Source organism: Equus przewalskii, chromosome 25, assembly GCF_037783145.1.
Source record: "Equus przewalskii isolate Varuska chromosome 25, EquPr2, whole genome shotgun sequence".
Classification (NCBI taxonomy): domain Eukaryota; kingdom Metazoa; phylum Chordata; class Mammalia; order Perissodactyla; family Equidae; genus Equus; species Equus przewalskii.
The window spans coordinates 14,714,740-14,732,601 of record NC_091855.1 but is presented as its reverse complement, the minus strand read 5'-3'; the positions used below and the strand labels follow the sequence as shown (position 1 = coordinate 14,732,601).

General features: G+C 47.9%; 1 protein-coding gene across 6 annotated transcripts in view; it reads left to right on the top strand.

Moving 5' to 3' along the window:
- Positions 1-4,249, top strand: part of DCAF5 (DDB1 and CUL4 associated factor 5) — a 112,741-nt gene extending 108,492 nt beyond the window's left edge. For all 6 annotated transcript variants that reach the window (XM_070594128.1, XM_070594126.1, XM_070594124.1 and 3 more), the window contains exon 9: positions 2,188-4,249. In XM_070594128.1, the coding sequence (XP_070450229.1) occupies positions 2,188-3,957 (1,770 nt within the window). In that variant the 3' untranslated portion in view covers positions 3,958-4,249. The remainder of the gene's footprint in view (positions 1-2,187) is intronic.
- Positions 4,250-17,862: the final 13,613 nt, after the last annotated feature.

Sequence of the window (17,862 nt, the reverse complement as noted above, 5' to 3'; positions counted from 1 at the left end):
CTTAAGATTCACTGTTTAGATGAGGGAGCTGAGCTTCACCCACAGTCACCAGCCAACTAGGAGCTTAGTGGGAACCCACACTCAAGTCTCCTGCCTCCTGATCCAGCATTTTGTTCCATTACTCCAAGCTTCAGGAATGAAAGTCTACCTCAGCTTAACACATTCCAGAGCCCAAATAACAGCTGACTTTCAGTGTTATGATTTTCATTCCTGAAGTGAAGACATAGGGGGCTGGGCAGTAGAGTAGAACCTGGAAACTGGCTTGTTGGATAGTTGGACCAGCATCTCACCATTAATATTTTGTACTTCTGTTAACGAATTCTCAGTTTCTGTGAAGTACATATGGATTTATCTTCATATTAGACAACATGGTTAGTAACCTTTTACCATATTTAAATTAAGGAAATGAGAGATTTGGCCCAGAATATAGAATAAGACTCAGAAAGATCCTAAGGGCTTTGCCTTTTAGATCCCTCAGTTTCCTTTCTAAGCCACTGAACTTTTATTCCCTCAGACATCTAATTGCAGAGAGAGTCGGTTATAGCTGGAGCCCATTGCTGAAGGCCATATCTAAATGTTTCTCAAACATTGAGTGTCAAAAAGAATTTGAGACTCTCTTCAGGCAAATCTTTTATTTTCTGCTGACAATACTCCAGTGTTTTTTAAAAGTTGATCCCCCCACTTACTCACCCCTGCAGGGGATGTTGAAAGTGCAGAGCCCTGGGACCTACCCATGACTTATTGAATCAGAATCTCTAAGGGTGGGGCTCAGGAGTCAACGTTGTAATTATTCTTCAGGTGATTCTTAGGCACTCCACAGTGTGAGAATCACGGCCTTAAAACTCCCCTGGGTGAGATTATGAAGCTGGAGAGGGGAGAACAGCTGAGGAGTTGTGGGCAGGGAACAAAGTCAAAGGAGGACTAAATCTGAGTTGGGAATTGGTGAAGAGAGCTAACCCAGAAGGTTTTTTCAGCCCCTCTTGAACTGGGGATCCTCCAAAGAGATGCTGCCTCCCAGGAGTTCAAGTAAAACACAGAGGGAATAGGCCTCAGGAAAGTGCTCACAAGCAGGCAAGTTTGTCCTTGGATAGCTTTGGGGAAACAAAGCCATTGTCTTGATAGAGGGTAGGGAATGAGGACCCACTGTTTTCTGGGTTGGATGCCATCTAAAGATAGACATTAGCCTGTCAGGCAAGAAGATTGCCTGGAATTTCATCTGAGTTGCCATGACTACCGGCTGATGTAACCCAGCTTCTCTGCGGACCAGTCTGGCAGTCAGGTGAAGCTAATTGTTCTCATTTGCAGTGACAGCTTAACTACCTTGAACTTGATTTTTGCATAACTTATTCAACTTGTAAAGCTGGGCCTTTGTGTTCAGACAGACCTGAGTTTGAATCCTAGTTCTGCCACCCTTTAGCTATGAGCCCATGTCTCTGACCATGAAGCGGAGTGGTGTTAAGGGATGGGGTCACAGTCTTGTGGGGTGTGTCCTACCTATTCCTGCAACTAACAGAAGAGTTGAGGGGCAAGCCAGCATTTCCCTGGTTAAGAGAACCGAGTTTCCTGGGAAACTGATGCCAGAGGGAACTGCAGTATAGGCAGTCGGCTATTCTTATCCAGCTCCAGTAAGCAATTCCCATTAGTTAAAAACAGAAATGTTGCAGTTGGGGAGAAGTGGAGTTATAAGCTGAAATATTGACTGTCGCAGAGTACTGACTGCTGGGTCTGTTTTCGCTTTGGATAAGTGGTACCTCTCTGCACAGGTTTAGTCTTCTGAGAGTTTTGAACACATTGGCCAATCTTCAAGTCATCCCCTATCCTCTGAGATTATGAAGGGAGTTATTGTAATTTCCAAGCTACTAATAGAGGAAGCTGAAGAAAGGGGTTGTGGGGGAGATTGTGTGTGATTATCCTGGGCCTAGAAACAGGACTTAGGTCTCCTGACATGAGGCTAATCCTGTGTCCTAGACCAAGCTTTTTCCCACATCTGACTCCAGAACCCTTGATTTTCGTATGTGGCCCACAAAATCCAGTCTAGTAAAGACTTGTATTTATTTACAGTTGGTTAGCAAGTCCTGGCTAAATGACAGGGAGGGTCTGGGAAAGCTCTGCCTGGGTGTTCTGTATCGCCACCAGCTTTAGAATACTTTCCAGTCAGCCCTTCTTGGGTTTGTTTCTCCTCTGCAGATCTGGAGCCCGTACAAGCAGCCAGGTTGTACCGGAGACCTGGACGGTCGGATTGAGGATGATTCCCGCTGCCTCTATACGCACGAAGAGTACATCAGCCTTGTGCTGAACAGTGGGAGTGGCCTGTCGCATGACTATGCCAACCAGTCTGTGCAGGAAGACCCCCGGATGATGGCCTTCTTTGACTCTCTGGTGCGCCGTGAGATCGAGGGCTGGAGCTCTGACTCAGACAGCGACCTCAGCGAGAGCACCATCCTCCAGCTGCATGCAGGGGTCAGCGAGCGCTCAGGATACACCGACTCAGAGTCCTCGGCCTCGCTGCCCCGCTCTCCTCCACCCACAGTGGACGAGTCTGCCGACAGCGCCTTCCACCTGGGGCCTCTGCGGGTCACCAACACAAATGCAGTGGCGTCAACCCCGCCACCGCCTACGTGTGAAGATGCAGCCTCTCGTCAGCAGCGCCTGTCTGCTCTGCGCCGCTACCAGGACAAACGCCTCCTGGCCCTTTCCAACGAGTCCGATTCTGAAGAGAATGCCTGTGAGGTTGAACTGGACACAGATCTCTTCCCCCGGCCACGGTCTCCCAGCCCTGAGGATGAGTCCAGCAGCTCCAGCAGCTCCAGTAGCTCCGAGGACGAGGAGGAGCTGAATGAACGTAGAGCATCCACCCGGCAGCGGAATGCCATGCGGCGCCGACAGAAGATGCCCCGAGAAGAGAGGCCCAGTGCCCCGACCAAGACTGCCAACACCTACATTGGAGAAGACAATTATGATTACCCCCAGATCAAAGTGGATGACCTCTCCTCCTCCCCCAACTCCTCCCCGGAGCGGAGCACTTCTACTCTGGAGATTCAGCCAAACCGGGCATCACCAACTTCTGATATAGAGTCTGTTGAGCGAAAGATTTATAAGGCTTACAAGTGGCTTCGCTACTCCTATATCTCCTACTCCAATAACAAAGATGGAGAGAGCTCCCTCATGTCTGGGGAGGCAGATGAAGGGAGAGCGGGAACCAGCCACAAGGACAACCCAGCCCCTTCTTCTAGTAAGGAAGCCTGTCTGAACATGGCCATGGCCCAGAGGAACCAGGACCTGCCCCCTGAGGGCCGCAGCAAGGACACTTTTAAAGAAGGGACTTCTGCCAGAAATCCCAGCAATGGCCCAGGCCATGAGCACAGCAGCCACCCTTGGGCAGAGGCACCAGAGGACACCTCTCAGGACACCAACAATGGTAGCTCTGTAGAACACTCTTTTGAAACGAAGAAGCTTAATGGAAAGGCCCTGAGCAAGGCCCTGAGCAGCCGGGCTGAGGAGCCACCCTCTCCTCCTGTCCCCAAGGCGTCTGGCTCCACTCTCAGCAGCGGGTCTGGCAACTGTCCCAGGACCCAGTCTGATGATGGTGAGGAGAGGAGCCTCGAAACCATCTGTGCCAACCACAACAATGGACGCTTACACCCCCGCCCCCCTCACCTCCACAACAATGGGCAGAACTTTGGGGAGCTGGAGGCAGTGGCCTGCTCTTCCCCGGGACATTCAGACACTGACCATGATAACTTGTCCCTGGCAGGGACACTACTACACAAAGATTGTTGTGGGTCTGAAATGGCCTGTGAAACCCCCAGTGCTGGAACGAGAGAGGACCCCACTGACCCCCCAGACACAGACAGCAGCAGGGCTGTTCATGGCCATAGTGGCCTCAAAAGGCACCGAGTTGAATTGGAAGATACAGATTCAGAGAATTCCTCCTCAGAGAAGAAATTAAAAACATGATAAATACAAAGGGAAAGCAAAAAGCTACAAAAAGTAGCTTTACAAAAAAAAATTTTAAATCTTGTTTAGTGAACACAAAGGAAAGGAAAAAAGTATTAAAGACACATAAAACCAGGTCCTGAAATTTTGTGTCTGATGCTGCTCCCTTCTATTCAACAATGGGTCTGATGTTTAGCTGGCCATTGGCTTGTGCTGTGTTAAGAAAGGGAAAAAAATCCAAGTGACTCCTTTCTAGTAAGACTTGAGCATAGTGTATCTGTGCAGATTCTGTTAAAGTAAATCCTTATCGAGACGTTTGACTTATTCTTGTGTGTTTGCACTGGCACGTGTGAGCTCATTGTCTCAGACTTTTCTTTCAGTTCTCCATCAGAAAGGATCTATGGATCTCTACTTTTTGCCATCTCACCTTGTTTACATGGCATAGGTGTTCTGGTCTTAACACGGAGTGCCTGCTAAGTCAGGTTGTGCTGCCAGTGAGTAATGGATTTATGCTGAAAGAGTGGAGAAGAGAATGGAAGCAGGCCTTCAGCCCATTGGCTGTGCTGGAAAGGAAAGCATGGTTCCTTTCTTAAAGAAATCTTCCATGTTTTCTCTCAGTAGCACTTCTTCATTGAGCATTTAATGTATACATACTGAAGTGGAGCATTTTAATGCTGTTGAGAGGTTAGCACTTAAGATCAGATTCAAGAGAGCATAGATCCCTGATAAATTTCACTGATTGCAAATTGAGCGATGCTGCAACATGGTATGGAGGCCATAAAATATAACTAGTTGTGGGTAACACTTTAACCGGTTAGGTGCTAGTTCCTAAGAGGCACTCAGAAGGCCGGCAGACACTTCCTTGGCCCCATGTGATGGTGTCTAGGCATATTGAAAGAGGGTGCAAAGACAGCTCTCAAGAGCTTTGTGCTCAAACTACTAAAGTGGATGTTCTAGGTCTGTTAATGAAGAAGTGTAGTAAAGAGCAGAGTGTGGTACTATATTCATTTAATTCAACCCAAAATGACTAGTCAGGATTGATGGGACTGGCATCTTCCCTCAGGCTTTCAATTGACAGAGGCTGTGGTATTCTGACTAGATCTTGCGGAACTGTAGGCATCTCGAAGTAACAGATTCTTACTGAGTAGGTCTGTTAGGAGGCAGAGAGTGTGGAGAGAAGAGTCGCTGGTTTAAGACTCCTGGCTCCTAGAAGAGACTGATTGAGATAGATAAAGATTGAGAGGGGAAAAGACCAAGAGATTTTCAGCATTGCAGTGGTGCTTATAGTCACTTGGTTATCAATGAAGGATTGTACAAGACTGGGAGACCTAGGAATGACCAGATATCCTGTTGGCATAGATGTCATGAAAAGGCAGGAGAATACTGGCAGGAAATGAGGCAGAGAGAGAGAGAGAAGAACACTATAACTTCCTTGGGCGCAAAGGTGCTAGACCTAGGAGCCCAACCAGCACTGGCATAGAGAGGATCTAATGTGTGACTGGTGTGGCCTCACTGATCCAGCGTTCCTTTTAGAAGAGGACCTGTCCTACTGGGACTGGGACCAAGGGGAGACAACCTGTGGAGGATGAAGACTGGATGAATGTAGGCACTAGGGGAAGGGGGGTTATTTATAAAAGGAAGGTTGTTGATCTAAGCCAAAAGGAGATATCATCTTGCTAAGCTTTGTGAAAGGGAAATGTACCTGGTATGTGTGATGTGACTTGGGTGTGAAAACACTGTCTTAGGAGACGGAGATAAGGAGTGTGAGTAGCAGTGGGGATGCTTACAATTTAACAACTGTAATCTCACTGGGGGAGTGGGAAAGTGATTCTGTAACCATTAGAATTACTTTGGATTTGTAATCAAAATGGTTCTATGATTTGTCTTTGACTATTCACATATAATTGTAAATTCTGGTTTTATAAGCCCGAGTCATTTTACATTTGCTTTTCCAAAATTTATTAAATTGGAATTTTTTAATCCTTTATATACAAAAAAAAGATACAATCACTCAGTGTGTGTTTCTCTTCCCCTTCCTAGTCAGCATACCCAATCTTTTTTGCTTTGATTTATTTAATCTAATCAGTGGGTAGCCTCTTCTGTCTTCTCTAAGGGCAATCCATATATCTTCCTTGAAAAAAAGTAGTTACAGTTTCCTTGGGAATGAGCCACTTGGTAGTTACTGTTCCCAAATGCAGAACTTGGTCTTTGATGTTAAAAGCCTTAATCTCATTTGGGTACTCAAAAGAGAAGTCACAGTTCTTCTGGTTCAGCTTTAGGATGCAAGAAAGATCATTTTTAGCAAGGATGTCTTCCATCCTTGGGGGAGACTCTTCTCAGCACCCCAGGTTCCACTTGCCAGGAGATAGGCCCCACAGGATACTCACAGGAGCTGAGAAATGCTTGTCTCTGTAGCCACTCCACTGTCATTTCCAGAAATCTGTGGTGATGGTGCTGGAAAACCTGGCAGGAACCACTTCCAGGGTCCCTTTGCTTAAACCCTTGTAGAATTGAGCCTCTAACTGTGGAGGCACATTTAACCCCCAGATTCTTCCCTGGTAGGTAATTTTACTAGCAGGACAGATGGCGCTGATTAGGTTAAGAACTATTCGAAAGTGCCTCTTATGTTTTTTTCTGCATCCTGTACATAAAATTTTAAGTGGCTGGTCCAGATATATGAAACTGTTTTTCTCCACTTCATTTTCCACCTGGTTTTGTAAGTGATTCCTCTGTCTCTAAGACAGCAGGTAAATGAGTTAAATGAGTAGTTGGCTTGGGGCAAACGAAGGTTGCAACTGTGCTTGATTTACTAAGCCGGGAGTCCCTTGTTTGTCAAGGTGCCTTCCTCTGCTGAAGCCTTACCTCCTCACAAGCCCTCCCGCCCCACCCCCAGCAACGCTAGCTCTTCTCTCGTGTATATGCAAATAAATCTGTTATTCACTTCTCATGGCTTGCTATTCTCTTCCAGGGAAGACTGGGCTGCCTAGACCCTTCTCCTCCTTCATTTCTGTCCTGTTTTAATACCTGCCTAGTTGGAAACTTGGTTCAAAGCCACACTGAAGACTAGAAGAAAAACTGGTACTCCACGTCCATGCCAATGGTCATTGTCACTTGTAGGTATTGGGACAAAGGTCACACCTGGACAACAAAATGTAGGGTAGGAGGAGCTATCTACTTGGTCTCCTTTATCAGTCTTGGATGGACTCAGGATAGCAAGATCCTGGAACTGACCCTTCTGTTAGTGGGAACTGAGGAAGTGATGCAGTGAAGTGACATTACAAACAGCCCCAAAAGAAATTATATTTTCTGATGTTTCCAGCTGTCAAATTACTTTTCCTGTCTTGTCGCAGGCATGCATTGCAAACATTTTTTCTTAAAAGAAAAACAACCAACTTATATATCCTGCCTGTAAAGCTGCCTCCTTCAGTTAACTGAAAAATTCTTGCCAACAAGACTCTTGTGAGGAAAATAGATGCTTCCAAAGGAAGGCTGTCCTTCCCGTGTGCTGTGAGCAAGGCAGTGGGCCAGGGTGGAAGCACTAAGGTGAAGGAAGACTCGGTGAGTCTGGACTTGCCCACAGCAGCGGGCTGATGGCTTTGAACAAGTTGCGTGGTTCTCAGGTGGGATATTTTGGTCTAAGTGCTCCCTTGTCCTTGAGCACTCATACTGGAATGAAATAACATGTGGCTTGGAAGTAATTTTGAATTTCTTAAAAGAACAGTGCTTCCTACATGCAACAGAAGAAAAGTGTATATGAAAATCAAATCTGAGCCATCTGCACCCTAATTGCATTTCACTGTTAGTATATTGGTGGTCAGATGCTTCTCAGAATGGAGGCTTAGAGGCAAAGGTGCACTTCACTGGGGCCAGCACTAACATGGCCAGGGACATGCGGGAGGAGTTGCTCAAGTCCATTCACTCAACAAGGTTTACTTGAGCTTGCAGAAGGGTCCTGCAGCGCTTATCTGCAAGACAGTCACATTGCAAGGAAATGGGCTATCTGGTATTTCAAATTACTGAAGTTGGAAACTGACTCCTTTCTGGAGCCTAAGGCTATGAGCTAATGGAATATTCCAACTGAAGTACAGAATGCTAGCTTACAATTATCCCTCTGTCTGGCTTTGTTAGTATCCCCACCAAGGCCAGAGAAAGGCGGTAGAACACTAAGATATCCGGGTGCTGACCTAAGATCCTTAGACAAGAGAGACATTCTTGTGTTTTAGGAGAGCTGGGAGGGAAGACATTGGAGGGAAGGGAATCAGGAAGACTGCAGTTGAAGGAATGAAATCCTAGGTGGGTTCACCAGCTTTCCACATCCGCAGAGCTAGCGTTTAACGTGCCATGCACTGGCCTCTAAAATGCTTGGTCATCAAGATTCTCCAAAATCCCCAAGTAAAATCCTTAATTTATAAAGGAAGTCAATAAAAATGCAGGATTGGTTTGGGAGAAATTCTCTTTGCTGGAAGGCACGAATTCCATGAAATAATGATCACATAGTGACCTGAACACCAGCACACTTCAACATATACCTAGACAGGTGAGTGTGTGGTGGTTGGTGATTGGCATAGGCTTTCATAGGGTAACAAACATCTGCCTTCTTGACTCTTCCTGGGCTGGTTAGTGATGCTATTTGGTCCTACCCCTACCACTTTTTTCACTTTGTTATTTTCTCCTCATGTCTCAGAGTCAATGTTTTCTAACATTTCTAGTCTCTCCAAGACCCCACCTTACATTGTTAAGGCTAACTTCTGTTCTTTTCTGTTCTTCCTAAGAGAGACCTGTGAGTGGGATGGAAATGGCATTGAACTAGCATCAGAAATGGATTCTAGGGGCCGGCCCAGTGGCACAGCGGTTAAGTTTGCACGTTCTGCTTCGGCGGCCCAGGGTTCACCGGTTCATCTCCCAGGTGTGGACATGGCACCACTTGGCAAGCCATGCTATGGTAGGCATCGCACATATAAAGCACAGGAAGATGGGCATGGATGTGAGCTCAGGGCTGGTCTTCCTCAGCAAAAAGGAGGATTGGCAGCAGATGTTAGCTCAGGGCTGATCTTCCTCAAAAACAAAAAAAAAGAAAGAAATGGATTCTATGCTGGTTCTTCACGGAGTAGCTGCGTGAGCCTTGGGCAAATCACTCAAACTCTTGGGAACTGTGAAATGGAGGTCCCTCTCAACTCTGAAATCTGGTTCATTCCATGGGCTGTTCAGATCCCACTCTAACTCATTAGAGTTCTCATTCCTTAGACATCCCTGTAGTGCCCACCAGAACCAGTCAGTGAGCCAAGATCTTTGGCAAGTGCACAAATGCTCACAGCCTCAAGCTCCTCATCTGTAAAATGGGGAAAGAATGCCTGTTTTGGTACATTTTTGGAGGATGAGATGTGTGTATACATCTAACTTAGGACAGTGCCTGATAAGTGGAAAGCACTGAAGTGTTTGCTGTCATTAGCAGGTCCTCTCTTCTCTGCTGTCATTGCTCGTTGATAGCAACATGCACACCACAGAGAAGACTTTTGGCTGGGGTCTGCCAAGGAATGTAGAAAGTAAGTTCTCCTACAAAGAAAGGATTTACTATTTATTAGCAAACCTTAATCTGGGAGCCGGCCCCGTGGCCGAGTGGTTAAATTCTCGCGCTCTGCTTCCGCGGCCCAGGGTTTCGCCAGTTCGGATCCTGGGCACAGAGATGGCACCGCTCATCAGGCCATGCTGAGGCGGCATTCCACATGCCACAGCTAGAAGGACCCACAACTAAAAATACACAACTATGTACCAGGGGGCTTTGGGAGAAAAAGGAAAAATAAAATCTTTAAAAAAAAAAAAAAAAAAACCTTAATCTGAAACCAGAGGGAAAGAGTAAATTATCCCCATTATAGTGAACCTAACTAAAACTGAGTTTGGAACCCTGGATACCACCCCGGACTTGGGGAGCCAGATTTCTAAAGGCTCTGTCTGGAGCTGGGAGCTTAAAAAAAACCCAGACTCAGCTGACAGAAGCCTCACAGATCCTTGCTTATGACAGCAAGTCTGCAGGGGCTAGGGAGGGACGGGCAGATTTCAGTAGGCTGCAGTCTTAATGTGGTGGTGCTGGAGATGACCCAGACCTCAGGAGCTGGGACAGCAAAGTTCTCTCTGGGCTTCAGAGCTGAAATTCCCCAGTGTGGCACTGGGCCAGCCCTAGAGGATCAGGAAAGCGACAAGCCGTGGAAATGCTGTGTTTGTGCCAAAGAAGTTTTGACCAGAGCTTCCCATGCAGGATTGTTTTGTGGATGTGTGTTAAATCTTCTTTAATATCTAATTCAAGAAGAAGCTAAAACATAAAAAAGCCAACAGAAGTCTGACTAGGCCAAGAGGAAAGAGGGTCAGAGTTCAGTCCCGGCCCACTGAACCCTCAGGACGGAGCTGGGAGAGAGATCCAAAGGCACACGCGTGTGTGGTGCTCAGAGCAGGCAGAGAAATATGAGAAAAGAGGGTTTGACCTGCTGGGGGAAGAGAGGCAATGGAATTAGACTTGGGGGAAAAAGCTTTTCAAATAAAACACGTTGGCCAGAAGAGAAGCCAGAGCAAGGGTGTGGGAGATTAGGAGGGCATCAAAGAGTTCGGGCCTAAATTAGCATCTTTGACCTTACCTTCCAGGAGGTGGAGGTGGAAGTGGTAAGAACATCATCCAGTGCAGCCCCCTCGTTTTAGAGATTAGAGGCCAAGGCCAGGCAGCGGCTTGGCCTGGCCTCTGAGGCTAGTGCTCTCCTCACATCTTGCTGCTTCCTAGATTGGTTCTTGGTTGGGGGAAGGCACTTACCTTGATCTCACGCCCAACCTCACCCAGTGTGACCCCAGCGGGGACTCTGATTACAATCTGCAGCAGTAGCAAGGGATTGAAAATGGCCTGTAAGGAGGCAGGGTGAGGACGGTAGAGCCTGGTGCAAAGGAAAAACAGGGTCAGCTGAGCTTGGACCACCCCTACCCCCAGAAAATCAACACAAGAGCCCTGAGAGCAGACTAACCTGTGACTTGTCCCTCTACCTCTCCGCAGCTCGGACCACCCCCAGGGTGCCGAATGCCATCCTGATGTTTCAGCACCCAGAGATGTAAATAGATCCCTCGGATGGCTCTCAGAGAGGAGCGATGCACATGTTGGGAGACTGGAAGAAAAGCCCTTTGGGCACCACAGGGTGGGAGCTGAGATCATTAGGGTTTAGGTTTGCCGGGGCTAAGAATGGGAGAAGTTGGTAAGCAGCCAAGGACCAGAAAAGGAAGGAACTCATTTTAAATGTAATCTGCCCAGTTCCAGGCCCACAAGACTGGTTCAAATCGCTGTGCTCTTCTTGGCTGTCAGGTCCCGGCAAGATCTTTTTCCTAAGCTAGCTGTGGGAAGCAACTTACAACTCATAGCCCTTTATCTTTATTCCAGTTTCAAACTTCCCTGCCCAAAGGAAACTCCAAGACTTTGTTCCTCAAGCAGCTGCCTGCATCGGAATTCCACGGACAGGAGCTGCCAAGTTCAGCCTCACTGGGCAAGGCCAGTCAGCCCCAATAGGTGGGACAGCTGGCAGAAACTCTGCCTCATTCCAACACTGGCTGGCTGTGGGGGCAAGAGTTGGCACAAAGGCAAGTTTGTCCTTCTGCTCAGGCTAGCATCCAAATCCTACACCTCCCCCTGCTTGTCCTTCTATGGAGAGACCTGTGAGGATGCTCCAAGCTTGGGCTCCTGCTGAAGCAGGGTGCTCTGTGTATTGCTTGTGAGTCCGGTTGGGTCCAGTCAACAGCCGTATCTGACTCACTGACCTCCTCTCTCTCCTTCCCTGATTCAAGAGCCAGTCAGCAACCTCACTTCCCCCCAAGACTGTCAGGTATACTTGAGGTATCCCTGAGGGGTAAATTTGGGCCTCCTGACTGCTAAACATCTACATTGTTTTTACCTCTTCATCCCTCAGGTTAACATGTGAAATGAAGAATTCAGGAAAAAGTGAGTTCTCGGATTCCCCTCAGAAGGGAAGGAAGAGGAGGGTTGGCTGAGCTGATCGTGATGTTGGTGCCCTAGACAACAGGGGCAAAGGGGAGCCGGGAGGAGGGATGGGAGGCTGAGAAGGCAGAGGACCAATGGTGAGGATGCCTCTGTGGTCTCTTTTGGAAAGAAGTCAAACTTACAAGATAGACTGGAATTGTTGGAGCATCAGGCCTAAGAGGCCAAGTTGTGTCTTCATTCAAGCTTGTTTGTGTCCAACAAGATCATTTAGACTTTCTGTTTTGAATTGGAATTGGCTCTTGTGATTGCTGATGCAGTGATAGGTCAAGGACTCTGCCACCCTGCCACCCTGGGTGCCTATGGGGCCGGGAACAAGGACTTAGCAGCCAGAAGGGAGATCTCTGGCCAGGCCCTTGCCAGGAACACCTGACCTCGTGACAGATGACAACCTCTTCTGTTCTTAGATGATGCTCTGGCTCCAGGGTTCCCATCTTCAAAATCTAGAATAATGGGAAGCTCCTTTTAAGATGATCTCTAGGCACCCAAGGACAAGACAACTCCTCTGCTCCTGCAGCCTGTGGAGTGCCTAACCTTAGGGGGTGCCATGAATGGTGTGAATGGCTCTGTGGTCTGCGTGAATGGCACCTCCCAGAGTTGGAGGCATGGCCACTTGGCTGTCCATCACAGTCCTTCAAGCTCCATCAAGTGGAGCTCCCAGTGCAGAAAGGGAGGCGTCTGCGCCCCGTGGTTCTCCTCCTTTATTCTCTCCCTGTCCCCCATGCCGCGTGCACTATGAGCTCTCCCCCAGAACTTGGCACATTCCCCTCCCCAGTCTTCCTTCCTTTCTCCTCTTCTGACTGGGCCCACCAGCCCCACAACCAGGCAAGCTCAGGACCCTAGGTCATTGCAAAGTCAGAGACAGAGGGAAATGAGCCCAGCGCACATCCATGACACCTGCTGAGCCCGCAGTCACAGGGACATTCTTCTCTTGGTCCTCAGTGTGCCTTCAAGGCCTAGGAGAGGTTCAGCTGCCCAGTTTCCCAGGCTGCTTCTGCTGTTCAATCCTCCTCCCTAGAGGACACGCCTAGGCCCCGCTCTGTGAGGGGCAGTGGAGTCAGAGGGGGAGACTGAGAAGCAGCTTCTGCACCATCCCCGCCTTCTGGTGGCCAGACACTCCTTTGCCCCTTCCTGCCCACTTCCAGGCATTTCTCTCCTGCTGCTGCTTCTCCTCAGTCTTAGCAGAGAGGGAACTAATAAGCTTGTTCCAGCTCTGAACTGTCTCCTGAGCCCTGTGTCCCCTTCCTGGTGCCAAGGAAGCTCCTTTCCTCATGCTCTGAGTCAGAGCCCAGCCGCCTCAGAATAGCAGAAGTAGTGAGTCAGGGAGAGATGAGGGCCTTGGGGGTGCAGAGTGGGGTCTAGGGTAGCCTGCAGTAGTAAAACAATGTAGCCTGTAAAGCCAGAGAGACCTAGAGACGTGGGCCAGGTCACTTAATGCTTCTAAACCTGCATGTCTTCGTACACAAAGTTGAGATGAGGCGTACCTTGCAACATTATTGTGTGGAGTAGTGAAAATATATGTAAAGCACCTAGGACAATGTCCAGCATGCAGGAGGCACTGGCTATTAGTGTCATCACAATCATCTCTTCTTTCAGATCCAGTGACCTGCTGGCCATTATGTCCATGACGCTAGTATTAAGCAAAATGTTGAGGACGAGTGGAAGTAGGGAGTCCTGGTGACTTCTCCAAAGATGTCCTCCTTCCTGCTGATCTAGTCCCTCTCAGCGTTTATGAGAAAGCGACACTGGAGACGAAGCCCAGTGCTGTGAAATGTTGGGTTCTCTTTTTGCCCTAAATACTTCCAAATGAAGCTGGCCACAGAAGCCACTCAACGGCACTAGAATTGGAAGACCAGAAGCTGGTGAGGGGGAAGAAGTGTCAACAGGTCGAGGGAGCGCTAGGCACTCCCAGCTGCGGCCTCCCCTCCCAGCTGCCCGCCGGGCCCTCCCGGTGCCTCACTGGGACTGTCCAGACAGAGCTTTGGTCCGTGCAGCAGGAGTACGGCCTTCGCTTTAAGAAAAGCCAATTATGAGAAATCTAAACTTAGGAAACCAAAATGAGGACAAGGGATTCACATTACATAAAATGGATCCTTTGCAAAAGCCTTCTGATTATGCCCATCTGTTGTGTAAAAACCCTCGGGTGCAGGGATGTGGGGTAAACTCTGAGCGAGTCCTTTCAAAAGAGACACTCCTCTTCAGCAGACCCACAGAGACATGTTAGTTAACCCCGAGCTTGCCTAGATGGCAGATCGTCCCAAAATGTAGGAATCTCCCCCAGGGAAGCCATGTCTCAGGTCCCATTACCCATAAGGATTTTACTCTTTCTCAAGGAAGTCGCTGGAAATCAGAGGTAAAAATTCCCAGCTGATCATTTGAATCCTCCCTTTTCTTCCCGTTCCTTGGTGCTCCTGGGTACTGGGGCAGGTTTTAGGAGCCCGTTCCCTCCCAGCACCTCCTCCCCACTTACAAAACACAAAAATGGCCATTATAGAGTCAAAGATCTTTGCACCTCAAGAACAAAGGAAAAGTTGGGGAACAGTAATTTTCCTTCAAAATTTTAATCCATGAAGGATGAAAAAACCTCACTTTATGTGACCAGAATATTTAAATGGAGTCAGTGTTCTAGAAGCTTAGCAAAGCGATGTGAGACACAAAATAAAAAGATACGTTTAAGTCTATCCTTCAGTAGGCACGATGCATCTTGGTACTGGTGTCCTGAGGCTTTGCAAATCTGGATGGTGAGTGTATGTTTCAGCTATTATGTCAGTGTGGGGAAAATGGATGGAAACAACAGCTCCATCTCCTGCTGCATGCCCAATCTCGCTGCCCCCCAGCAGAGGAGACTGCGTGATCCAGCACAAATCAAAGTAAGTATGCACGTGTTCTGTGTCCCAGCAACCCACTCCTGGCCATATATTCTAGACGTTCTCATCCACATCCCAAAGGGAACATCTATGAGGTTGTCCACTGTGGGTTTGTATGTGGTGCCAGGGAAGTGGGGGCAATAAAGTGTTCGTCTCTATGGGAGTGGAAGTGCAACATGTGGTAGCAGCCCACCCCCAAGGACCACATAGCAGTGGGCAGTAATGGGTCAGATGTACTACTCATGGCAATATAGATGGATCCTAAACAACACAGTGCTGAGCGAAGAAAGTAAAACAGAAAAAGGACTATCACACAACACCACGTACGTAAGTAAAAAATGCACGCACACAAGAAGAATACACATTTATCATAAACACCTAAAACAAAAGACACATATTACATACACTAGAACTGTTACTTATGTGGGAAGGAAAATGAGAGTGGGGAATGGAGACGAACACACAAACCAAGAGAAGAGAGGACTACACCGAAACCTGTACACAAATGTTCATAGCAGATTATTCATAATACCCAGAAATTGGAAATAACCCAAATGTCCATCAACCGATGACTGGATAAATAAAATGTGGTATGTCCAAGCAATGGGGTATTATTTGGCCATAAACAGGAATGAAGTACTGATTCATGCTACAACGCAGATGACCTTTGAAAACATCATGCTAAGTGAAAGAAGCCCGTCACAAAAGATCGCATATTGTTTGACTCCAATTATAGGAAATGTCTAGAACAGGCAAATCTAAAGAAACAGAAAGTAGATTAAGGTTGCCGAGGGCTGGGGGAGGTGGGTGGGAGGAAATGGGGACTGACTGCCGGTGGGTATAGGGTTTCCTTTGGGGCTGATGAAAATATTCTAAACTTAGATTGTAGTGATGGTTGTACAACTCAGTAAATACACTAAAAACCATTGTTGTACACTATAAATGGGTACGTTTTATGGTGTGTGAATTCTATCTCAAGAAAGATTTAAAAAGAAGAACAGAAGGGACAGAGTTGGCTCATGTGGTTGCCTGGGTCCTTCCTCTTTGAGCTTCTGGTGTCAGACGGGAACTGGGGGCCGTCCGCCTACCTTAACCCTGCCCACGCGCTGCTGCCCTCAGAGGGAGTGCACTTGCCTCTGGCCCTGCCATGAAAACCCAGCACTGGCCAAGGCTCCCTGGCTCGTAGCTGACTGCAGGGCGGGTGACTCACTACACACGGCTCACTTCCTCCGCTGCCTACAGGGCTCACTGTGGACTGTGGCGGCGGGCGTTCTCACAAGAGAAGCCGGAAGGGACACTCAGCACCGTGGGCGTTCTGTTCTCTAACTGTAAGTTTGTCATCAGTCAACAGGGTGACTCTAAGAAGATATGTCTTTCCTGCCTGGCTTTGCCGGTATTAGCTGTCTGACTTTAAAATGCTACTTCACTTCTCTGAGCCTCAGTTTCTCTCTCATAAAATTAACTAGAGCAGGGCCCGGCCCTGTGGCCAAGTGGTTAAGTTCACGTGCTCCACTTCAGCGGTCCGGGGTTTCACCAATTTGGATCTTGGGCGTGGACACGGCACCACTCATCAAGCCATGCTGAGGTGGCGTCCCACATGCCACAACTGGAAGGACTCACAACTAAAAATATACAACTATGTACCGAGGGGGGGGTGCTTTGGGGAGAAAAAGGAAAAATAAAATCTTAAAGAAAAAAAAACTAACTAGAGCAGTTTGGGATAGTAAATGAAGTAATCTATGTGAAAACACCGAGCACTGTACCTAACGCGTAGGGGGAACCTGGTAGGTGTTTGCTGAATCTGCCTCCCAGAAACTAACCGCTCCTCCAGATAGACAACCAAAAATCCTATTACAGTCCTGAATTCGGTGAAATTGATGGAAGCGTCCAGGTCATAGGAAGTACAGTCAGAATCTTAATTGAGAGTCTACTATGTGCCAGACCCAGCACATTTTTTTTGGGAAACGAAGATGGATAGAATGGTTTTATGAGTCATGTACCTTTGGTGCAAGTGACAGAAACACAGTGTAAACTGGCAGCAGCCCAAAATGGGAATGCGGTGGCTCAGTAACTGAGCCAGGTTGTTAGGACTGCCTCTCCTCGTCCTCCTCTGCATCATTTTCTGTGGATGGGCTTCTGCTGTATAGCCCAGAAAATTTCCTACCCCTCCTAGCTTGCTGACCTAGTCTCCCTTCTTATAGAAACAGTGGGTTTCCAGTGGCGAGCCACACAGGTGGAAATGACAGAGAAGCCAATTTCCTGTCAGGAATCCAGCACTTTTAAGCCTGAAAGAAGCCTTTGCCCATTAGGAGGCTGGTGGTGGCAAGTGACAGAAAATGCAGCTCAAGCTGCATGGAACAATGAAGTGATTTATTGGCTGCCAACATCACTGGAAAGTTCTCTGTTAGAGTGGCCTTAAGATTTATCAAGGCTCTCTCTTTTTCTCTGCAGTTCCCTCGGCTCCACCCTCCATGTGTGTCTGTTTTGTCTCAGGCGAGCTTCCTCCATGGTGGTGAGGTAGCCATCATCATCATCAGAGCCACACACTGCCTTCTTCCCATCTGGGGACACGGCAAGAGCAGCTTCCTGTGGTCATTGAAGGAAAGTCAGAAGGGGCGGCTCTGCCTGGACCACCAGAGCAGGCGACACCCTCGACAACTCCTGAGGCCATGATGGCAAGAGGCGTGATGTCTGGCTGATGCACTTTGATAAATCAGAATCCACCTGGAAAATCACAACTTGCATCACAATGGGAGAGGATGGAAGGACACTGAGAACACTAGCTCAATGCCTACCCTACCACAGGGCCTCAAATCTTGTTTACAGATGGGGAAATTGGGGCCAAAGACCTCCCAAGGTTCTACATCTAGTTTGTGGCATTTCTAAGACTAAGCGTCAGTGGTCTTGGCTACAGTTGGCTGCCTTTAAATCAACAATGGAACAGAAGGCTTTGATGGGTGACAAACACCCCGTCACTAGGGAGTTTCAAGCTGAGACTGGATGACATCATAGCTATAAAAGGAATTACCACACTGATCT